This window comes from Megalops cyprinoides, chromosome 20 (genome assembly GCF_013368585.1).
Source record: "Megalops cyprinoides isolate fMegCyp1 chromosome 20, fMegCyp1.pri, whole genome shotgun sequence".
Taxonomy (NCBI): Eukaryota; Metazoa; Chordata; class Actinopteri; order Elopiformes; family Megalopidae; genus Megalops; species Megalops cyprinoides.
Genome location: NC_050602.1, coordinates 20,190,335 through 20,215,391, shown reverse-complemented (window position 1 = coordinate 20,215,391; position 25,057 = coordinate 20,190,335). Strand labels below are relative to the sequence as shown.

At 46.6% G+C, this 25,057-nt stretch overlaps 1 protein-coding gene across 1 annotated transcript; it reads right to left on the bottom strand.

Moving 5' to 3' along the window:
• Positions 1-90: 90 nt before the first annotated feature.
• LOC118795385 (adenomatous polyposis coli protein 2-like) lies at positions 91-25,057 on the bottom strand. Its single transcript, XM_036553841.1, has 16 exons — positions 24,951-25,057; positions 18,255-18,413; positions 16,009-16,099; positions 15,615-15,900; positions 15,190-15,298; positions 14,990-15,103; positions 14,696-14,800; positions 12,686-12,766; positions 12,063-12,453; positions 11,358-11,456; positions 10,500-10,639; positions 10,275-10,352; positions 9,586-9,702; positions 9,010-9,134; positions 8,654-8,743; positions 91-8,253 (listed from the first exon to the last, which is right to left on the bottom strand). Exons 2-16 carry the CDS (start codon positions 18,393-18,395, stop codon positions 2,565-2,567), a joined length of 7,656 nt encoding a protein of 2,551 aa, XP_036409734.1. The 5' UTR covers positions 18,396-18,413; positions 24,951-25,057; the 3' UTR covers positions 91-2,564.

Here is a 25,057-nt window from a genome sequence, read left to right as displayed (position 1 = left end):
ACTGCAGTGAATCAGAGAAAAAAAACTTTGAATAAAAAAAACCTTCAGTGTTGATTGGATGAAAACACGTCGTTTTATTCTTGACCCTCAAGTACAAATACATCAGCCATTGCCTCTCAGATGGCCAGCAATTCAATTTTCAACTTCATCCAAAACCATAAGCGGTTACAGGCAAAATACATTAAAAGGGGTTGCAGTTCCATATAGTACAACAAAGAAATTAACACTTCTTTCAGTTTCCTCTTTAGTATTACCTTCCTAGTTATGGAAGTGCATAATACTGAAACAGAACTCATGTGGAGGATCAAACTGCTAACCAGAAGCCACCTACCTGATCTCAACATACCAACTGGCGCCCTCTAGCTGCAATGCAGGTACAATAGAGGAATGTAGACTGATAGATGTTAGGGAAGGGTAAATTGTAAGATGTACAGTAGCTAATCAAAATGGCAAATTATTGGCAGTTTCAGTCCTGGGGTGCTAGATTCCTTTGGGGTTTCACCTTCAATAAACAGGTCTTTTACACCTTAAACACCAGGTGAAGTGATGCTTTGCAAAATTCAACCCAGTCTATCCATGATCTTCGAGAACTGCGTAAAGTATTGTCAACCGAGAGGGTCATTGAAAAGTCACAGAAAAGACAAGTGCTAAAATATCTCACTTTAACCACCCCCCCCCCTCAAAAAAAAGATAAAAAATATTTTTAAAGTAACATGTCTCAAAATTCATTTCCCCTACAAATTCATCTTCAAAGTACCTCGGTATCTCACAACTTTTACCATTGCCACAATAAAAAAAAAATATCAAAATTTTATATTTATCCTTAAAACATTCAAAATCATGGAAAGTACTAATCTGATTTGAGTGGGAACCCTGGATTAATGGCTGAGAATGAGACTCTGGTCCATGACCACAGCTGTCCTTTGCTTCTCAAGTACAGCGCACTCATTTCAGGTCAATGCTGTGCATATCTGCTGATCTTTACATCATCTGGATGGATCATTCTGTTCATTGAGCACAATCCATAAAACTGTAAAAATGCATTGTGATCTTTTGACCAGCTCATTCATACTCTTATTTGTACGGTCTTTTTTTCTGACATGTAAACATCAGCATGTTGACTTGGATGATTCTGCAATTCGGTCTCTGTGTATCAGCTGAGAGCGTAGATGTATCTTTTCTTCATTTTTTACAAATACATGCTGGGGCAAAAATATTACAGCCGTTCAAACTCTTACAAGTAAAAGCAGCCACTAACACATTTATCAGAATCCTGTCTAACTGCACTCAATATCTGCTGTTCGTAACATCCCACAGTTACCACAAACACTTTTTTGCTTTTGATTATAGTTATTTGATTCTAGAGGCCAACACAATAACATTAAACACAGCATACTATACACAGTAATCTATAGCTTACTGTTTTCTGTGGAAAAATTACAGTCACAAGGTTAATTCAGGAATGACTGCAGGAACGATGCTTTTTTTGTGTGGCTTTCAGTTTGACAGTTGTAATGCCAGCAATGGAACCCCGCCCCATCTTCCCCGTATTTGGTGAATGTTGCTGAGAAACAACTCCAGTCCAACATCCACTAGCTGTTCAGGTGGGATATGATTTCTGTGCAGTAGAGTGTGGCAGTAATGTGTTGTCTTCTCAACAGGAGGCTTGTTGGCAGATCTACAGGAGATTAATAATCGATCCGGCTAAAGGCAGTGTTTTACATAAGTTTCCAGCAGAACAGATCATTTGGAGTGAACTATGATGGCAGCATAGTATCTCAGTATGAGTCTCTGGTCAAGGGCAATGGCCCAACAAAGTCTTACCATACCCAAGAAGGTGCTATGCTCAAGTGCGGGCAGTAGTCCTTTCTTTGTCAGATCTCTTTCATTGTTCACCTGTCCTACTTTAACAGTTCCACTTTTAAATGTTTCTCCAGAGACAAAGTGATTATATCGACATATACTTGTATTTAAGCAAGCTGGGTTCTGTGCCAGTAATTTGCATATCATGAGTTCCAGCTGTGGTAATTACCAGTTCCACTGACAGCATGTTTGTGTCCAGAAATCTGAAGACATTTTTAGTATATTTTTTTCTTTTTTACACAATACGTCAATACACATCAAACAGGCAAAGGTATGTGTGCAAATATGAAAAGTAGAAAATAAGGTATAGTTCCAACAGATTTTAACAGATTCCAACAGATCCAACTTCCATCCAAAGCATCCCCTTCGCTCCAGTGTTTTCATCAGCCACAGGTGACGCATGAATAGTTTTGTGTGTACATACAGCTAACACATACAACTAACATATTGTAACACTGAAATCAGAAGAGGTTGTTCATAAATTTCCTCAGACAGTAGTACTTTGAGTCTAGTCATTTAAGGTTATCTGTGTGCATCCTTAAGGACGGATAATTCCTGAATGCAGTATTAGTATTAGAAATGTTAGATTCCAGAGGTATAAGGGTTGATACGTCTTTATCAGAAAACCACCTGAGTGCTTAAAGTTGTAGGAACAATAAAGGTAATTTGAGTTCATGGACAGACATTACTTTCTGTGCACTTCACTGAGGCTGAAGTTCCTCCTCTGACTTCTGGCTGAGTTTTGGAGCTCGGGCTTGGTTGTCTTGGGATCCGGCGGTTGTGGAACTGGGGATGTAGTTGAAAGGGGTAACAATGACCGCCTTGCTGGGGCAGCTCTGGCGGAAGTGCCCAACACCTCCCCCACTGTGCCCTTCCACCAAGTGAGAAGTGGAGGCAGGGATCTTCAAGGATCCATCCAAATCGCCTTCCTGCACCTGGACACTGCTTCCTGAGGTCAGGCTGATCCTCTTCAGGAGAGCCGCCTTGGCCTTCTCCCCGGAAGTTACAGGAGCTTTCTCCAAGGTGGGGGAGGTGCTTGAATTGGTCTTGTTGTTGGAGAGGTCCTCCGTCTGTACTGTGGCATCGCTTGTTTTTCGGGATGGTGATGGAATAGTAGGAAGCTTCCCTGGCAGTGGTGGGTTTTGTCCGTCTGGAGAAGGCACCAGGGGCAGCGCAGTAGACGGCAGAGTGCTCCTCAAGATGTGAGGCACATCCTCGTCCCGAATCCTCCTCCAGGTGACTCTGTCATCGGCTCGTGATCCTGGCTGCTGCCCCCTCGTGCCTCCCGCCTCGCTCCTTGCCCTCCCGCTGGAGTCTGAGGATGAGGACCTCATGGAAGATCGGCTGGTCGTCCTGTTTAGGACGTTTATGCTGGGAGATGAGGAGTACCGCTTGAATGTCTCATTCTCCCGTGGCCTGTTCCGCGGGGCCTCCACCTGAGGCAATCTGCACGGGCTCTCAGATCCGGCTCTTCTGACTGGACGTTTCACCGAGAGATCCCGGTCGCTGGAGCTGGTTCTGGAAAGACCGGGACCCCTTCTCAACACTCCCTGCTCCGGCACCTGGCCTCGCATTTGCCGCTGGCCCTGGTCTCTTACTTGCGTTTTCTGCTGCCCTTGAGTGCTGGCCTTCAGCTCCTGGCAGCGGGATGAGCAGAGGAACACAGCCGGCGCATTTTGACGTGCCCTGCGGGGAGATGCACACTGGGAGGTCGGCACGGATCGTGAGCCGGGTACCTCACGTCTTGAGGCATTGGGTGACTCTTTGATGAAGGTCAGCTGTCTCAGAAAGCCATTGCGGTCTGAGTCGCTGCGGCTTGACCGAGCAGTGGCCATACGTACAAGACCCAAGCGGCTGGCAGGTGGGGTTTGTTTCCCAGACAGTTCAGTGTTTTGCCTGCTGATGCCAGAGGGCTGGTTAGTGACTAATGGAGAGATGGTCCTTGAAGGCGCTGGTGGTCTGGTTGAATTCTGCATGAAAGGAATCCGAACAGGTGACTTGTGTGTTTTCCTCTCCACTGGAGGTTTGGAGTTTGCCAGCCTTTGTGCAGAAGATGTAGAGGTGGTCTCCTTCTGATTGCATGTGTCCTTTGCAACTTTTGTTGCTTTCTTTTGAATAGGCTTGTCTGTTGGTGAGGGGGAGCTGGGTTTCTTCTGAGACTGTTTCAACAGTGTAGAGTTTGAAGATGATCCAGATGATGAACTCTTGGGTATCCTTGCTGGAGGTGTGGAGCTCCTTTTAGGCAAATAAAATTCAGAAGTGTCACTCGGTTGCCCTAATCTGTGCAGGCTCTTTGACCTGTGTTGGGCTAGGTTAGGGTTCTTTGGCGGGGTCTCTGTCTTGGACGGCACTTTCTTCGGAGGTGGTCTTTGTGAAGGTGTCTCTTTCTTAGGTGTGTAGATCACTGTCCTTCCTCTGAAGATCATGGGCATATTTGGAACTGGTTTGCGCTGGGAGAAATCGAGAGGCTTCCCTATGTTTCTACCCTCTGTAAATTTGGTTCCTTTGTTGTTTTGGCCTTTGCCTGTCTTCTTTTTGTTGCCCTTTTCTTGTTTAGTATTGAGGCTGGATCCCGCAGACATGCCGGACATAAGTGAAAGGGTCGACTCGGACTCCGACGACGGCTCTTGGGACTTGGATACAGCCTGTAGCCGCATCACAATGGAGTGAGCTCCCTCCTGTATGGCCCGCCACTCGACACTGTTGAGGTCTGAGTCTTTGTCGGACGGCATCTCATCACTCCTCAAATCTCTGTCCGAGTCCCAGCTGTCAAAGTTTTTCTGCGCATCACTCTTAGGTTTCTGCCTCCTGTCTGTTTTCCTCTTCCGTGTGGAGTGCCTCTTCCTCTGCGCAGGCATAGCAGAGGTGATGCACTTTTGCAGCAGGTCATCTTCTGAATCCAGGCTGACAGAGCTCGGAGAGCTCTCCCGCTCATACTGGTTGTGGTTGTTTGGGAGCTTTGCGGAACTGCGGGTGTAGGTGGATGTCATGTAATGCCTACTTCTTGTCCATACTTTCCCTTGATTTTCATCAAGGTTGACATCGTTAAGTGATCTAAGGGAAGAACTGAGGGAATGACGGGAGGGGGTCTCATTTGAATGCTTGATCTTACCAGCAAAACTGTTATGAGCCATTTGGACTTTGTTCGCGTTAGACACCCTTTGGGTCACAACATTCTTGCTTCCTGTGTTTGTCGTCACCCCCTCCCTATTTGTCATTTTGCCCTCCTCATTTGCATCTGTGTGATCACCACAAGAGCAGCAGACGAGTTCATCAATAGGAGGTATTTGACGCCTTGTCTGGAATGTTAAGTTACGCTGAGCGAACTGCTGCTGCTGCAGTGCTTTTTGGTTCTGGCAGGGCTGCGTGCTCTGCTTTATGACTGGCAGGCTAACAAGTGGCCCATTCCTGGGCTGACTCAGATCATGCCTCTGGACAAGATGGTTCAGTCTGCCTCGAACCTGAGACATCGTTGCTGCTGTCTGTTGACCTCCCATCTGAATCCTCTGTGCCGGCATCACCCGTCTTATCACTCTGTTCATTTGGTTGTTCATCATGAGTGTTTGACCCATCATTCCAGCCGGCCTGTGATAGCGGGAGAATTTCCGTAGATCCTCGATCCTTTTTGCATCTTCATCCACCGGCTCCCGATTGTCCAGTCTCAAAGGCGAGCGTTCCTTTGAGCGCTGGGTTTCACCACTCAGGGATGTGGTGCTGGAGATATTCATCGGGGTGCCTTCTGCTGAATCGGTGAAGGAGGAGTCATCCTGGTAAAAGTCTTTTTCCTGCATCCCAGGCCTTCCACCAGGACACTTCTGAATTGTCTGTGAAGGAAGCAGCATGTAAATGGGCAGCTGCGTAGACATTCGAGCTCGGGAGTTCAAGACTTGTCTTGGAATGCCAGACATGAAGGAGGTTCTGGTCTTATTGAATCTGGTTGGCATTGCAGAGCTGATGCACTCCTTCAGGATTTCTATGTCGTCATCAGAGTTGCCTTCGCTGTACCTCTCTGCCTGAGTCTCCATGTCCAGGACAGAGGGATGCTCCCTTCCTTGCTCATCCCAGGAGTTGTTGCCCCCCCGCTGATGGAGAAGAGGCGTGAGTTTGAGCTCCACATCTTTCTGGACATAGTGCTCATGAAGAGGCAGTGCACTCAGGCTGGAGGCGCATGAGAAGTTCTCTGTGGGCTTTTCCACGGTGAAGTAGATCATATTGTCCAGATCCGGGGGGAGGTTGAACCTTTCCCTGAAGTCGGCGATCTCTGCAAACTTCCGCCAACTGCTCTCCCACTGCGGCCCCATCAACCCCGCCGCCTGAGTCTCCTGACCTCCTTGGTCTGCGGGGCAGCAGGGGGTCTTACTACGACTCGGGGGCATGGTCTGACCGGGACTGTCGGGCAGGTCACTCGGGCTGACGGTCCCGCTGATCATTTCACTGCAGGGGTCACTCTGTATGGAGCTGGCGATGGAGGGAGACTCAAAGCTGCCCAGGGAGCTGACGGAGCTGCACCGGCTCAGTACCAGCGGGCTCTCATGGATGCAATTCTCAGAGGGACTAGATGGCGTCCTGTCCTCCTGTCGAAGGAAGACTTTCTCACGTTTGATGGGGCAGGGAATCTCAACGGGTTGGGAAGCAGGGCCAGCGCCACTGCTGCTGCTCTCGCACGTCTTACGGTCCGTGACCAGTGACTGGCTCTCACTCAGGTCCTCCAAGGTGTCATCACCCTCTTCCCTCTTGACAAGGTCCCCCTCCTCCACCTCGATTATTTCCAGGGAAGCATCGCTGTCCAGCTCGTTCTCAATCTGGCTCTGGCTCTGGCCATCTACAGCCCCATCAGCGGAGGACAGGGAGGACAAAGAGCTGCAGCGGGAGAAGCAGATGGGTGTGTTCTCCACAGAGTACCTCTGTAGAGTCTCCATCTGCCCCAGGGAGGGGCTCCATGTGCAGCTAGCCGGGGACAGCTTGCTCATACTCCCACCTGTCAGCACGGTTGGCACCCAGGCTTGCCTCCTCAAGCTCTGAGGTGCCTGAACATCGATCGAATTCTTGCCAACCCCAAATTTAGCCATGCTCTGGATAAACGGGACGTGTTGATAAGAGGGGGACAGCTTGATTGTGGGTGTGTTAGCTTCAGCGGGGGCTTTGTCTGATACAGCAGAGGGTGTTGGCTGTGGTGTTTCTTGACTCTTCTCATCTGTACCACACACTATTGGTGTTTGTTCCCCTTTACTCTCCTCTGAGTCTCTCTCTGGCAGCTCAACGTCGAAGGTGTTATTCGGGACACAGCGCTGTTCCTTTCTGGGATCACTGTAGAGCGCCTCCTTTAGGTCCAGCTTATCAGGCCGTTTCTGTATGTTTCCTGAACCTGACGATGGTTGGATCTTGTCCTTGCTGCCACAGTAGCCGTCGCTGGCGCTGCCGCTGCCACTGTTCAGACTGTCAGTCGACAGGCTTGTATGCTCCTTTTTCAGGCGCATGAGGGCATGGTTGTTGTTCACCCGCTCCCTCTGCTTGAAGCTGCCACTGTCCCAGAGACGGCAGGGAGAGCAAGATTTGGCTCTGGCTTCGTGAGACTCATCCGCGCCATAATGACAGTCCACCAGGTGGTCCTCTGAGCTGAGGCTAAAGCTGTCCTCAGAGGACGTGTGCACCATGGCATCATCCATCAGCCGGTCCATCTTGCTTGGAGTGCGGGCCGTCTTTTTGGCGAGCTTCTCCGCCAGAGCAGACGCATCCCCATCCCTGTACCCGTCCGGAGCAGCGGTCTCAGCGTGATCTGGCTGCAGGGCGGCATCCCGCTCAGGGTCGCTGCCTCTCTTGCAGGGCCGGCCTGGTGGGACATTGGGGTTGTTGAAGAACACAGACAGCATGGAGAAGCTTCCCGTATCCAGGCTGACGGAGGCGTTGGTGGCCTCATCGTCCTCGAAGCAGCAGCCCGAGTCAGAGGCGTAGTCCTTCGCCAGGCTCTCAATTTGCCGGAGGGGTTTGATGAGCCTGGGGTGCTTGGCACTCCTCTTTTCTATCGACTCAAAGGTTTCAGCCAGGTGCTTGGCATCTAACTCCGCCTCCAGGGCCTTCTGCTTCCTCATGTAGAGGGAAGGGGCACAGGACCCAGGGGACACAACCGCTGCGTCCTTGTACTTCAGGGGGCGGTTGGTCAGGAGGTTCCGCAGGGCCGCCGCACTCCCCATGGCTATCATTTTGTGCTTGGAGTGGATGAGGTTGCGCAGCATGCTGACCGCCCCCAGGTCCCACAGCAGCTCCTGGTCCACAGGGCTGCGGGCCGACAGGTTCCACAGGGTGCCGCAGGCATTGCTCACGATGGTCAGGCTGTGGGAGCGCAGGTGCTGCAGCAGAATCTGCAGGCAGTTATGGTCCCTCAGGACTTGTCTACACGGAGAAGCAATGAGAGGAAACCCATGGAATTACACGACGGTATCACTACTGTGAAATTACAAACAAAAAATCCATTTCTTGGGTAGGTGTGCATATGAATGAACGTTTCTGAGAAACTACGTATGTTACATCTCTTACCTGACCCACCTGTCACAATGTACTATAATTGGGATGGTAGTTGATGCTGTATTAAATTTCATGATGTTACAAATAGACAGGTGATCTCATTAAGAGCTAATTAACATAATGCATTAACAATTAACTTATATTCCATTCATTGTGTGTTTGTGTGTGTGTGTGTGTGTGTGCGTGTGTGTGTTTGTGTGCGTGCGTTTGTGCGTGCGTGCGTGTGTGTGTTTGTGTGTGTGTGTGTCTGTGTGTGAGAGAGGCACACCTGTAATCCTCGCGGGTGGCGATCAGGCTGGACACATTACGCAGGATACCTCCACCGCTCTCCATGACAGCCAGCTGGTTGGTCTGGCACCTGCACGGGGGGCGAGACCGAACATACCAAACCATCACTCATCAGTCATTATGAATGGCCAGCTTTACAATCCATGAAATAAAAGATTGTCCATCATCAGTGAAAGTCGGTATTTAAACAAGAGTGGAGTTTAATACAGTACTTTGAGGCAGGGGAGCAGGTTTTGATTATTTGAATATTTGTTCTTGGCAGGCATTGAATATTCAAATACCAAAAATTAAAACAGCATTGGAAATATGAAGTCATTGGTAATGCAGATCTCTGACCTGTAGGTGAGTGTGCTGACCAGGAACCCGAGTGCCCCATCCACAGAGCAGATGGCCTCCTTGTTCTCTGTGCTGTGGGCAGACAGGTTCCACAGGGCACTCAGCAAACTCTTCAGGGTGGACTCCTGAAGAGCAGGGAGAAGACCGAAGCACCAGTGTGGTTTAAATTCTTAAAGCCTTTATGCACCATGGCAGTGGCAGACTGTTTTAACTGTAGTTTATCGATAATGAAAGTTGCATGGTGTTACATATTGCATTATTAATTTTCTTGGAAAATACCTTATCCTGAGTGACTCACATTGCTTGAACTTTGTATGATATGCATATATCTATATATCCACAGCTGTTTATTTACTGGAGTGAATTGGGTTAAACATGGAAATATGCTACGTATTGTATTGTATATATTGTATTGTGTACAGCAGCAAGTCAATCCCTACTTAAAAGCCTTTCTGAATTCTGAAAGAATTTTCTGAAAATACATTTTTTTTTACTTGAAAGTACTGATGCGCTAGTTGGTGAAAAGGACAGAAAACTAATGGTGAGAGTGGCCGCCATGTGGAGCTGTGTGCCCACCTTGGTGGCCTGCAATGCGCAGTTCATCAGCGCCGCCACGCTCCCCACGTCCCTCAGTGCCTTCTTGCTGTTGATATCCGCACGCCAGGACAGGTTCCTAAGAATGCTGGACACCACCTGTGGACAGGAAGAGGCAGGTGATCTCCGCTCCTCACATACGACATGTTGGGGCCCTGAATCCCACATCATTTTTTATTTAAAATTAAATGAGCACTACATATGCATTGAAAACAGTAACTTCCGTGTTCTTGCATGTCAAGTCAAAGGTTCTCCTGTGCATGCATGTGCATGTAATATTGCCTAAATGTATATGTGTGTACATGATGTATGTGCAATATGCTTGACACGGGTATGTGCTTTGTATTACTGTGAGATGACGGACATTATGCAAATATGGATGTACAATATTTTATATTAATGTGAGTATATCCATGTGTGAGTGTATGCTATGTATGCACTTGTTAACAGGGACAGTAGAAGGTCATACAGGTTCATGTAATGTTCCATACATGTGTTACATATGTATGTGTGTGTAGAAACATATTCATTTAAGGACAATTGTAAGACGCCCTTGCCCCTGGTGGGACGAACAGAATTGTATAGTGTCATATCACATCTAATAGTATCATGTTGTGTTGTGTTGCGTCTGGTTATGTTCTATCACGTGTCGTATCATAACAGCACAGTACCTGATGCAGTTCCTCGCTGTCTGACGCAAGCTGAGCAACAACAGCCTGCAGTGCTCCTCTCCTGGAGCACAGAGTAGCCTGATAAAGACAAAACCGCACGTCATTACATGCACTCTTATGCACCCCTCAATACAATAACCGTATTTCTCTTATGTGTCAACCTCCAGTGCTCCACGATCTTGTGGGCAGCACGGCAGCTGGCAGTGACCAGGTCCCAGCCCTCACCTTGTTGACCACGTCCCCGAATGTGAGGTTGGTTAGCGCCATGCCGGCGTAGCGGCGCAGCGCCATGTTGAGAGGGTCGTTTTGCATGCCGTACAGCTCCTGGTCCAGCTGGATCAGCTCCGCTACAGCCTGCAGCCCCCCTGGGGAGAGTAAAGGGCAGAGGGGCACGTCGTCATGGCGTCCGGCGGGGAGAGCGGGAGGGGTTGGGGTTAACCGAAAACACGGCAGGTCCATCTCCATGCTATCACAGGGATGGTGTGAGCGCGCAAAGTGAAATGCATTATAAACCGGAGAGACTGTCAATCAAATTCACATCGCAGTAGGAAGACAGCTTTCGCCATGAGTGTGACAGTATGTAAAGAATGATATACAGAGTAATACCAGAGTAACTGTGGAAACAAATGACTAATACAGCCACCGTCCCAATAACTAACTCAACACAAAAATGTAACCGGTAATCAGTCCACATGCAAGGTCTCACTACTTTTTGTCCTGGGATTATATGTAGTTGTTGTTTGTAAAAGTGTGAATGTGCTGTCTCTCTGGTGAGTGATTTACACTGCTTTTGTTTGGGCGAACAGAGTTGCTTTCTGGAGCTTGAAAACGTGTGCTCCTAATACTGTATGTTTTGGAACGTCATAGGAAATATTAATATAGTTAAAATGGGCTATTGTATAATGGTGATGCTTTTTGAATCGAACAGCGTCTTCAACAGGGTCGTTTCATGTCATGACAGTAAAATCAGGACCTCTGTTTTCCCCGTTCCTCTTGTGTTATAGGAGCACTTGTGTGGACCCAGGTGAGACTGTATCTGCAGCGTGCGGCAGCAGGTGCCTCGGGGCGTGGCCGGGGTCTTACCCAGCTCGTTCATGGCGCGCCGGTACTCCTCCTCGAAAGACAGCTTCATGATGGCACACATGGCCTGGCAGATCTGGGGCTCCAGTGGCTCTGGGATGGCTGGAGGAGGAAAGGAACAGTGTAAAGCAAAAACACATGGGTGACATTTTCAGTCCATCTCCTCTGATCTGCACAACCCCAGCGCTCTGAGTTTGCCTGGCGGTCTATAGCACTGCGCTGCATTCACTGTGTTACAGTTTGCCGGCCTGCATCGCTGATGCCCTAATTGGGGAAAGCTTATGTGGCTGACATTGTGCATGTTATCTGCACAGGTGGATATTTACGCAGGCAATTTATGTTGCCCAAGTGCCTATAAGAAACAAGAGTATTACATAAAGTACCTTAATCTAGGGAGCAACAGCAGCTGCCATATGGGATTGAACCCTGCAATCCTCTGGTTGCAAGTCTGGATCCCTAACTGCATGGTTATGAGAATTTCATGATAATTATTAGTATGATTATGGAAATGCCACCACTGCTTTCTCAGCCACCTGTGGTTTTGTTTTGGGTGCTCAAGGTGAGGGTTCTTTTGTCTTCATATAGTTTCATGGTCACTATTATTGTTATACTGAATTCTCCCCCCTCCACCCACCCCCCACCCCCCACCTTCCCTGTAAAGGTAATTGCTATTATTACAGTAATAGATTTCTCTGTTCTCTCTCTCACCTGTGGTTTTGTTTCCTCCAGGTGAGGGCGTTCCCAGATGGTTCTCAATCCAGTCCCACCCGGTGTCGCAGTGGGTTCGGATCTGCTCCAGCACATGCAGAACCCTCATCTCCCGCCGGGCCTGCCCCTCGTCCGGCTGGGAGTACACCACGTTGTGCAGCGCGGCCCCCGCCCGAGACCGCGCCTCCCGGCTGCTGCACCCGGTGCCCCCAGCTGCCTCACCAGCGCCCCCTGGCCCGTCGTGCAGGATCTGCACCAGCAGGGGCACGCAGCCGGACTTGCGCATGGCGAGGCAGCTGTCCTGGGAGCTGGACATGGCGAGCAATGTGCGGGTCATCTCCTCCCGGTCACGGGTGGCCAGCATGGACAGCAGCCAGAACACCATCTCAACCTGGAAGGGGGTGCAAGGGCAAGCACAGGATACAGGGTGGCATAAACTCTTTACTTTATTTCTCACCATTTTAAAGAAACTGGCCCCATCACAGCAGAGTTCCGTAACAACTCCCCATTACAGGTTCAGGGTGTTAATTGGGATTTTCAGATAGATGGTATATAAATTGCTACATAAATTCTAAACTGCTATACAAATGCTTAAATACTATACAGATTGTTCATGGTCTTACTTTGCTTCCTGTATCTCCAGGTACTTCAGCTACTGAGCTGAGGGATGCATTCTCGGCTTCAGTCTTTCCTCCGCCATTAGTCTGTGAGCGAATGACAGAGGAGGCATTAATGAGTGAGTGAATGAACGAGAGAAGAGACATTAGCTAGTGAGCGAGTGAGTGCATTAATGAGAAAAGAGGCATTTCCTAACTGAAAAAGTACCTAGTTAAACCCATTTAAAAGTGACAGCTGTTATGCAAAGATAAGATTTTAGTAAGTGATAACTGTGCCATTTTTATCAGGAAAACAATTACAAGTGGATGCATCTTTACTTTTGATATCCACAGGTTCTGCCAAACTGCATCGACAACGTCTATCCGTTTCACCTGTCGACTGAAAACTAGAACGTTCTGGCAACCTAAGCCTTCAGTCAAATTGCATTCATCAACATATTCTGGGAGCACAGGAGTAATTTGTGGTCATCCTTAAATTCTGAGTGTTAATCCACAGCCATTCTTCTGTTGACCTGACCAAAGCACATTCTCAGCAATGCGAGACCAGAGATCATCATGCTGAATTCATGCTGAATTCATTTTTCCATTCAGCAGCGAATGCTCAGGCTCTCAGATGGAGAACATCTCCTTTATCTCTACTCCAGTTCAATTTAGCCCTTCTTTCTCCTCCATTCTGATCCCGGTCTTGACAACTGTGCGGTGTTAAATTTTGTATGGATGTGCTGAAATATTAAGGTCCCGCTATTGCCGGGAGAGGTTCACCTCAGGGTGCGCACAGACACGCTGATATTGACTTTAAAGATGAAATTTAATGAAACCAGTTCTCCTCCACACAGAGGTTCAGAGACTGAGTGAGAGGACTATTAACTTCTCACCGAGAAACAGAACACACCTGGGAAATTACAACTGTAGGTTTATAGCACTGCTAGGAAAATGGAGAAACCTACCACCAAGCTCATCAATTTTTAAGAAATATCTCAGCGAAAATTCATTTCATTCTGAAAAAAAAGCAAATAAATCACCTCTCCGGCAGCACTTGAGCATGAAAAATGGGATCCATAAATTTGAGGGAAAAAAATGCCACACACCCCATGAAAGTGGAGTACAGTTTAGCATTTTGATTGCAGGTTATTAATTGTTTTGTGGAAGGAGCACCTAAATGGAGTAAATCTTACAGGAGCACCCGTGTGGTTAATCATGGATGACTATGAAAAGTACTGTCTGAATAAATCATGTTAGAGATTCTCAGCTTGATAAATCCTTTTGAAATTGTTAGGACAATTTATCAAATGCCCATTCCGTTTCTTGGAGAGAAAAAGACCACGATGCGTGTTTACTTTTCATAGCCATATATAAGCACTAATATTCGTTCACACAGTGTGCCAGGTTGAACTTGATCTCTCCTAGAGTACAGCATTCTGAATTTAAACACAGCATTTGTGCAAGACTATCAGAGCAATTTGAAATCATGGCAGAAGAATGGCTAGATGTGGTGAATGTAGGTTGGTGATGTCCATGGATATTGTAGCTAAGCCTCAAACAACCTATTCATCCAAGAGGTTGACCTTACTCTGACATTAAAATGAACCCAAAATTTCAGGCATGCACCCATTTTTAAATGAAAACTGGGTAAGTTTTATTTTATTTTTTTTTAAATCCAACCTCCATGTGTTGTGACTGTTTCACTGATTCCTGCCATCTCCTGATGTACATAAATGTGAAAGCAATTCCACACTCCCAAGCATTCTGATGAGTGTTCCCCGGTACTGAATATAAATGTCAGAATGAGTTTTATGCACCCAGAGATATTCAGGCCACCTAGTAAAGCAACTGCCTGTAACACGTGGCCAGTCCTCTCGTGCATGTGAAAATTATGATTCTCATGATGACTCCCTATAGCTAGACAAGATACAGTACATCAAAAGGTCAGTAATTTGCATCCCCCCCATTTCTCCTGCTCCCCCCTAGTATTTAGATGCATGACCAACCCACCCTACCCCCCTCAACCCCGCCTACCCCGCCCCGCACCCCTCCATGGCTCTCTGAGGGGGTGCTCCTCTCCTCAGGGTCCTGGACGTCCTGCAGCTCCTTCTCCAGCTGCTCCAGACGCGCCACTCGGATCTGAAATGGGGAGGGGCAAACACAGGCGTGCTGGTCAGGAATATACTGAGGGGACTCACACACTGCCCCACACACACGCATGCGCTCACACACATACTTGCACATGCAAACACACACACGTATGAATTCACACATACACATGCATACGCAAATATTTATAACTCCTTGCAGTCCAGACCCTCTTCTCACCTGGGTCCTCTGCACCATTTCATCACTGGTTCCAAACCGCTCCTCCATCACCGAACGCAGCTGCTGGGCCTCAAACTCCAGTTGCTGTCGAATCAGATCTATCTGCACAGAGAACTGGCGCAGAGAGCAGGGGGTTAGACCACACCAGAACCACACACACACGCGCGCACACACACACACACACACAAAGCCATACTCACTGTGTCAATGCGTGGCAGCTCAGCCAGTCGCCGTGACAGCGCCTGGAGCTGGGCATAGTACCAACACCGCTCTCTCTCCTCTCTCTCAATCTCCCTCAGTAGCAGAGTCCTGAAATGGTAGGTATGCAGTCACGGTACGGTCACAACACAGTCATGTCATGTCACAGCAAGGTCACACAGTCTACACAATGTCACTAAGTGGAGATCCCAAAAGGACCTCCTTATGACCACTTTCCGACAAACAAAGCAATAGGTAGTTAAAATCGGGCTTTCTCGCAAAGTATGACAAGGCCAGGCCCCTGAAAACAATTCCATTTTAGAGAAATATTACAAGCATCTTATAATTATTACAAAACATACCAACGTCCCCATGCACAGCTAAGAGGGTCAGCTGGAGGAAAGTTCAGCACTTCCGATCCCCTCACCTCTCTTTCAGCAACTCCTCCAGGTGCTGCGCAGTGACCCGGCCCTCAGCCCCCTCCAGGAGGTGCGGGGGTCCCGGGTGCACGGCTGTCCCCTCCCCCGAAACAGAGGAACCCTGGTGGGTGACAGGGGGGCGCAGGGGGCTCCTGTCTCTCCCAGTGACGGAGGCGGGGAGAGGCAGCCTGTCTGCACCCTCATTGGCCCGTGCCTGCTGTCCGTCTGAGAGTGCCCGCAGGTTGTGTGGCTGGTATTTCAGCTCATAGTAGTGGGTCAAATCCATCTGTAGTTCTTAAGTGAAATTTGAAAAACAATCTGTTTAATCACATTTGCATTGATTATTATACATACTATATTATATATGTCATTTCCAGCGCAGTTGAGGCTGGGTCTACATACCTCTCAGCTGGTCCAGTGTGTCGGTCCTCCCACTGGAGGCCATAGACCGAGCCTCCTGCTCGAGTTTACACTGCAGCTGCTTCAGGCCCTCCTGCACCAGGGACAAGAGTCCAGCATCAGAGCCCCCTCCACCTTAGAGTCCTCATCTCACACACAGGGGCCTAAATAATGGCTCATCTCCAATTGCTTTGCCCTGTCTCATTCATCACTTTACTCACACTAGTTCAACTAGTTCAAATGTTTCATTATTGTAGTAATTAGTCTGTTTTCAGTATGTCAGCAAATTGTTATATTATTGTGTCATGGACTGACACGTGTTCAGATAGATGTTTTCTTCATGTGCTGTAGTTCATGTGATCATATTACATGTACTTATGCACCGTGTTACCTTGTAAGTCACCCTAGATATGAGTAAATGTAAATGTGAAATTAGATGACACTGTCAGTCATGATTCATTACATAATGAAGAGAACACTGTATGTCATGTGGCAGATAATACTGAATCCTTATCCAATCCAGTCAGACTTCTGGTGTAGTGACAGTACAGTAGAAGAAGGAGCTCCATTTCACATCCTGACCCCTGTGAGTGAGCTGTTTGCACTCTGCATCTGATTGATCGTTAAGGATTGTGCTGAAACATCCAGATGAAGCAGTCTCCCTAGTGAAAGTCTAATGTGAGCTCCCAGTCTTGGCTTGCTGATTGCTTCTAAATATTTCACTTAGGAAACTCGAGTTAGGTGTCTCACCTGACTTTAAAAAAGCAACTCCTCACCAGATCACACACACAATCTTCCAGTACCGAGGAATGTCTGCTTACCTCTACAGCAAGTCTATGCCCTGGCTTGTAGTGAAGCGTGTGGAGAGTGAGGATTAAAGATATAGTGGGTATTAGCCCACAGTGGTCAACATGATCGCTGGGAGTGCCAGTCTACACTCAGGGGCACCTGCAGTGTCAGCTCTACTCAGATCACAGCCTTGAAGACTACATAGAGCGGAAACTAGCATGACATCATCACTTAAAACGTTGTTATTATCTGCTTGGTAGGCATTCTCAGGCAGGGAAACTGACATGGCTTATGTCTGATACACAGGGTTCATTTATACTGCTGGGTATTCACCCAGCCAGTTCAGGTTAAGTACCTCCTTCGAAGGTACAACAACAGTGCCCCACCTGGAAATCAAACCTGCAGTCTTTGGGTCATTTACATGGATGCCTAATGTAACATACAGTAGTTTGGCACCTCTTGCAAAATGGAAGCTGGTCTCAAGTACCTTTGCTGACTGTGTGATGAATGAGACAAACAGACATAGGGGCTTGGCTTTTTTTTTCTTTAGTTCCACAAGTGCTAGAAATCGATTTTCTTTTCAGATACAAGCCTGTACAGGAAATGTTGGCTGTCCTCTCTGTGAAATGTGATCAGTAAACCATGTCAGATATTGTATTAACTCTCATTCGCTGGCGGTGGGGGGGGGGGGGGGGGGGGGGCTTTGTTTTTCCTGAGAATGCTGCCTAGCTTGAACTGACAATGAAGGATTACCTGATTAACTAGAATTCAGACACGGAACTCCAGTGTTATAGGTCTCTTATTTCTCTGCTCATTTTCAGAGACATGACACAGGAAGCGTGAGTATGATTTTCATTGACTGAAACTTGAAACTGATCCTTTACAGGAATTGAGAGATTGAGCTGTGTGATAGGATCAGGACCAATAACAGGAAAATATGAGGAGTTTGAATTTGATTCAACATTTAATTGATCTTTAATGCATTTTCTGGCTCGTAATACTAATTTCATTACGTAACAGCAACATCTCAAAAGCACGGTAATTCCATCTAAAATTCAACTGTAGTGAGTCACATTAATGTACAGTAATGCACCTCTTATTTCCAATTGATTAATAATTTAATAATGACAATGGCAAATTGCATCAAATAAAATATTTTAGCATGCTTTAATTTTATTTTGCCATCCTTTATTAAAAGCAAAAATAATTAATATTATTTGATCAAAAACATTTGCTGGACTACAGAAGATCAATGGATCCTTAAAGGTAATGAATGCTTTCAGAGTAGCTCTGTGCCTTGCTCTCCATGTAAAGTTACAGTAAATGGCCTGTGCTGTAATTGCCAACACAGTAAATTGCTAATATTAGCCATGGGCAAGGTTGGCCAAATGAAATTCATTAGCACAATCGGAGGGAAGCTGTTGGCCCTCTGTGCAAATTGGTCCCCTTCCTTCCCTCACCTTCATGCTGGAGGTCTCGTTCTCCAGCTTGGACAGGTGGGTGGAGTTGTCCTCCAGCTCCCGGCGCAGGTGGGTGTTCTCCTTCCGCAGGTCCTCCACCTGCCGGACCAGCTGGTCGTAGGAGGCCGTGGAGCTCGACATGTTCAGGCCGTCCAATGTCTGGGGGCAGAGGGGGAGCAAACGGCTTACTCCGGTCAGAGCTGCACTGTGTTGCATTACATTGCATTACATATTATTGTCATTTAGCTGGCGCTCTTATGCAGAACAACTTACACAGGTGACAGCTTTTACAGGTTATCTGTTTACACAGCTGCATATTTATTGAGGCAGTTCTGGGTTAAGTACCTTGCCCAAAGGTACACGAGCAGTGCCCCAGTGGGGAACTGAACGGAACTGAATCAGCAACCTGTCAGTTACGAGCCCTGCTCCTTACCACTATGCTACACTGCCACCTAGTTGCCTAGGTTGGACACGGTGTGTTGCATTGCATCACAGCTCATATCGTATTCTGGTGTGTCAGTATGCTGCGCTTCCTCATCTCATATCGGGTTGCTTTGCCTTGTCTTGGCATGGCCACATTGTGCCGGTGATTTCCGCTGTGTCGCATTCTCTTGTGCAGTCAGTGTTATTCTGGCCTTTGTTAGGTTCGTGTTATCTGCATTGTGGCGAGTGTGTTATTTCGCATTGCACATTTTGGGCAGCAGCTGGAACACAGAGTTCTGTCAGGATACTGTAAGATCAAGCTCCTCTCTGTATCGATGTTTCCGCTTGACCAGGTCTGAATTCGCTGTCTGTGGTGCTAGTTCTACAGAGCTAATGCCTTAGAAAAAAACTCCTTCAAAGAAGAAAAAAAGCCGGCCAAGGCTGTAAAAGCAAAATGCGCCCTTGGGCACTGAAGGCTTACTGCTGTGGAAACAGAGCGGTTTGGGGTGTGCTGTGATATTCCTACTTTGTCCAGGATTACTGACTCAATTCACACATGCTGTGCACAGTACGCTACCATTGTTTCTGCCTGATGTTTGCACACCTGTGGAGTCATATGTATCTACATTTGTTTTTGGTATCTCTTTAGTTTGTTTATAGAAGCTTGGGTTGTACTCCTCCCTAAAGTGCATTACCACTCTGCTGATTTAGGCTCCTTTGTGAATTAATGTGCCCCTTCTTAATTTATGTGCCACTAGTTCTTTTTTTGGCAGGAGGACTCATTATTCAGTCAGGCAGTTTTATTTTCACACCACGCTGGTTTGTCTAATTATTAATAAAATGCTTTTGCTGCAGCAGCAGCAGGAAACAGGATGCTTTTCTCCATGGACAGAAAAAGAACAGAACGTTGCCGGGTGATGCTCTTTTTATTGGTCGGAGAAGCTGGTCTTTGTTGGAGAAATTGCAATATCATTAACCTGTGCAAAAAAAGGACTGCATTATGTATAGCATTAATGAGAACACTGATTTTGCACAATAACAGAAACACATGCACACATGCACAGACACGCTGATACACACACACAGACATGTAAAGTAAATAATTAAGCAAACATTATATTTGCTACTGTGCCGAAGGTCTTAGGAAAAATACAGGAATGAAATTCATATAGCTTAAAAGCCACAGAGCAATTATGAATTATGCAGTCTTCACTGAAGCACTGAGCGGAATCAAACGCAGTCTGTGCCTAATCTCCAACCCCAGACATCAGAGCCAAATCTGCCAGCAACACTCCTCGACACAGAAGGGCCTCTCTAGCAAGGCATTGTGGGAAAACGTCAAGCAAATGAATGCAGCACGCGCGCCTCTGGGACATGCGCGGGACATTGCGTCAGATCACTGGTACTCACAGCCTCATTGCCGAAATTCAATTAATTTTATTAAAAGTGAAGACTGCCAGTGCAGGGGGTTGGGGATTTATACCTATTGTCATAAATGCACATGGGTAGCATACATTGAATGACATATCCAATCCTTACATTTAACTGCCAAGAGCATTCATTTGCACTACTGAAACATATTAATTAGCCCTATTATTTATTTTAATTTTAACTCATTTTAACAGAATTTTGTAGTATGCTTCCGAGTGTAACTGAATGGCTCCTGCAGTAACTACCTCCTACCACAGGTGGCACTAGACTAGTGGACAAGAGGCCAACAGTAATAGTCACAATAGTCACAGCCAATTTGAACAGTTTTCAGGTCAGGTTTGTCAGCTGCCTGGCAGATTTTTTTGTCCAGTTTATTCATCAACACTGCTGCTATGTGTGATCATGCTAGGCTGGTGGTGATGCACTCAGTATGATGATGGATGTGTGATATTGACAAATCCTTCAGCCCAGTTCTTTTTACAGCCTTTATTTTCATTCGGCACATTGTCGCTCTACATGCTGCCGGTCAGAGAGCTTTCAGTGATGATCAATTCAAGATCAAATCAAATAAAGAGAGCCAGACTCATGAGAACTGGTCAGATGGGGGTCAGTGGGTCTGCAGTCGCGAAAACATTGCCTACAGCCCAGACAAGGGAGTGAAAATTCAGGCGCCCTGACCTGAGTGACCCCTGAAAACAGTGACTGATAGTCCTGTGAGACAAATGCCATTTTAGGGCATATTAGGGCTGCAGGCCATGTAGTCTCCACTCTCAGGCTTTAATAATCCATAAGAAATATACAGACATTACATTACCGTCATTTAGCAGATGCTCAGTGTGACTTACATATGTTACATATTTACAGCCAGATATTTTTCTGAGGCAACTCTGGGTTAAGTACCTTGCCAAGGGTACAGCAGCAGTGTCCCTGTGGGGAATCAAACCAGCAACCTTTTGATTACAGGCTCTGCTCCTCACCACAATGCTACACTGCTGCCCCACACACACATATATATGGGACAGTTAAGAGAGGTTAGCTATCCAAGACAGAACATTTTTGGACTGTGGAAGGATACCCCGTCGGACAGCAGAAGACAACCCAAACTTCAAATACGTGGAGTTCGGCTTGAATCCTGGTGTAATAATGTCACCTAAATGGGACTCTGAGAGCCCACCTCCCAACATTCATCTGGGATCAGAATTCTCCCCGTGTCGCAAAACCACACCCGGCATCGCGTGGCCACACTCAAAAGACCAGGGTCTAGGCGACGGCATTAAGACACTGCTCATCCAGCCCGAGAAGCAAGTGCGGCAAAGCGAAAAGCAACCAATCATGGCTGCCGTCTCGGAGGCATGACTCATCCTCCCAGCCGCAGCTGGGCTTGTGCGGGAGGCGAGCGCGACAGAACCGCACCAGAATCTCGGCGGCATTAATTCCATGAGAGCTCCAGTCCACCTTCATTATTCTTATCTTAACTGGTGTGAGCCATCAAGCAGCTTCGTTGCATTAGGCAGGCTTTTAATGGAGCATTTACACACCAAAGTGCCCATAATTTAGGGTGCTATGGCCTGAAAACAGAATTTGCAGAAGAAGAACAAGTGTGGGGCCAGAACAAAAGAGAATGCTGCAGTTATACTGCCCCCCCCCCCCACACACACACACACCCCACCCCCACCCCAGTCTTCTTCTGTTGCTATTTCTCAGCCTCCCATTAAATCCAAGACGGTCTGGTTGCCAAGGCAACATCATCCACCCTTGCTGGGAGAGGCAGTGATGCTGTGCTGTTTTTTTTTTTTTTTCCAGCCTTCATTTCAGGTGGGTGGGGTTTCGATGAGAAGGTGTTCCAGTCAGAGTGTATTTCAGATCAGCACAAGTTAGTATTTATAGCTAGCAGTAGAAACACTTGATTCTTGAACTGTAAATTGGCAACTAAGAACCATGTAAATTTGCCAGCTACATCAATCCACTAACCCCAGCAATAATCAAATACAAAACCACACATATGTACAGTAATAGTATGGCCAGGATCAGAATTAGGAAGGGTAAACTGATCTATTTTTAAATAATAAAATTTTAAATAATACAATTAATTATACTTAATATAAAATAAGTAAGTAATAAAATTCCAAAAAGAAACAAATGCCAAATATTATATTTCATTCCCGATGCAGTTTTCGGCATCCCCCGCTGTCACTGCTCAGGGAATGTATCTAAACCCCATACTTATACAATCATTTGTTTCCTCCTCATTTGCACACCAAAGTGAAAGCCTCCCAACACTCCCAGCCCCCTCCTGCCCTGGGTGACATATGCTGCCTCTCACATCTCATCGCACTCAGGAACACTGACGAGCTCCTCCATCTCCAATTTTAAAGCCACACATACACATAAAGACATGCTCAAAGCACATGAGAGACCCACAGGCCAAATCCTACCTACACCATAATGCCACAGTATTCTATTGTTACGATTCTGTGTTCCATTGGAGTGGTACTGTAATTATCTGGCAAAAATGAATGTAAATTTGTCATAAAGCAGTGCCCAGTGGGACACGCACACGTTTCATCTCATCTTTCCTCAAATTAAAATGGTACGTAAACTGTAATGCCTCTGTAACATGGGTAGGCCTTGCTGTAGGTTTAGTAACGGGGCCTTTCCTGTCCACACAGCATTACAAGAGATATGACTTGCTAACATGCTCACTCATGTTTCTTGGCTCTGCTACAGCATCACTGTGCTCAGTGGCTCCTTGTCCACTGACTTTAACTGCAGGGCAGGTCGGGAATGAGGGAATATTAAGAGTCTTCACCTTTTCCACTGAGCTGGTTGACATCAACTTGGAAATAACAATGGATTGGTGGGGGGGCAGATGGAGGATAACAGAATTCCATTACACATACGGACTGACACTGCACATGGCTGTGCAGAACCACTGCACCACACCACCTCCTCCACCCCCTGTGCAAACGCCCTCTCCATTTTTAACAAGTGAGAGGTATTTAGAGCCTTTTGTATCCAGGGCTCATCATCTCTGGTTGTAGCTGGGGTGGTCTCTCTGCATGACACTGCGATGCCTGTACTTCTGTCTGTGGGATCAATATTGTTGTGTTGTGTTATTACTCTCACTCTCATTTGCCCCCCCCCTCTCTCTCCGGACACTTCGATTGACTGTACCACAAGTGCTCTCTCTCTCTCTCCCCAGGGACACATCAATCAAAAGAATCCACAACATCCTGTTACACTCTACATCCCAAGCTGTGACTGAGGGCATCAGGTGTTAAAGACCAGATGATCTACCACAGTATGTTACATGCATGCATGTGTCCAATTTCAAATTTTCATGGGTGTGGGGTGGGAGGCGCATTTTAAATTTAGCTGATGTAGTATTTTGTGTTTGTTCCTGAATGACAAATCCAAATAAGTACTACATTTTTCACAGCAAACACTGAATCCCGGTTGAAACACATAAGTCTAAAAGCAATGGAATGCTAGCTTAAACCTGCTACTCAGTGGTAAGGAGAAAAACACCATAGCTGTTCGACTGAGAGACTTTGAGTCTAAATACGTTCTCAGACTCAGTCATTCTTGCACATTAAAGCTTATTATCTTTTATTCCATGCAAGCTTTTCAATTGAGTCTCTCCTCAGAAACTTCCACAGCCATTTCGCTGAAATATAGATTATGTGAATTGCCGTTTCACCGGCCTGTAGTTGTGTATGACTCGGGAGCTAATGGAAGTGAGAGTGTCTGCTCCACACATTAATATTTAACCACTAGATGCGTTTTCCAAACATCCAGTTTTGAAAGCCTGCACTAGGCAGACTGCACCGCGCCTCCATTGTGTGCGCCTTCTGGAAGCGCGCACCTAAAACAGGCGTCAGCCGCGGACTACTGCGACGATACACCCAATTAAAAATGACCTACTTCTGCCGACTGAAGCCACGATCAATAACATCCTTTTAAAATTTTGATGACTGAATCACAGACGTCTTTACAACGTTAAATTTGTGTATTTACAAAAAAATGTTGTGTTGTTTGTGTTTTTTCCCCTTTCCTATTATACCCCGACATTTATCACACATTGCAATTAACAGGAAAACAAGAAATTACAGCAAAAAAATATTGTGTAAATAGGATGCTTCGCGATATCACTACGTAGTGCACTTTGCCTACATATCATGCTCATATCTAATACCCTGTATTCCACAAGGCAAGCGCACAATAATGGAGTCTCGGGTATTTCTCCCGTCTTCCGTAAGAGACTCGGTGTTACCACCTCTGGTGCGTTTAAAACACGACTGGGGACGCACATTAACAAACTCGAAAACGTTCTCAGAGACGTGGATATACAAAAAACCCGCATCTTTCGGACATCTTTCCCTCTGATGGCCTTCTGTTAAATGTTCACAGTTAGCATATGATGTATTCACTTAATTTCATTGACGTCTTGGTGCTAAATAGGTAGTGCGCAAGACATTTTTTCACCATCGACCTTGATTATTTCGGTGTGAAATGTAACGTCATATGGTCATGGCACAACCGTTTTTAAACCCCTTAAAATATATCTGTTATCACGCAACAGTAGATGATATACGTGTCTTAAAAATAAATCACGACTGGAACCTATCGCGCCTCCATCTCATCCATTCCGTTCGTCCATTCCCATCAGGACCGCTGTAGGCGTAGACCGAACGCTCACGAAATCATTATTTTTACGCCCGTAACGCAATTATCCGCATGCCGATGCATCAAGGAACACATTTTAAATCGACTACGTCTTTACATTTTCAGATGATAAAACATTTACATGCATAATTGCAATAATAAGTCATGAAGTCTTACCACATTTCAAAACAGTCTTGATTGAACAGGGCGTGGAGCTACAGCTCCAGTCTTCCATACGATGTAGAAGGAAGATACTGCTCTCTCACTCCGTCTTTCTTGGTTGC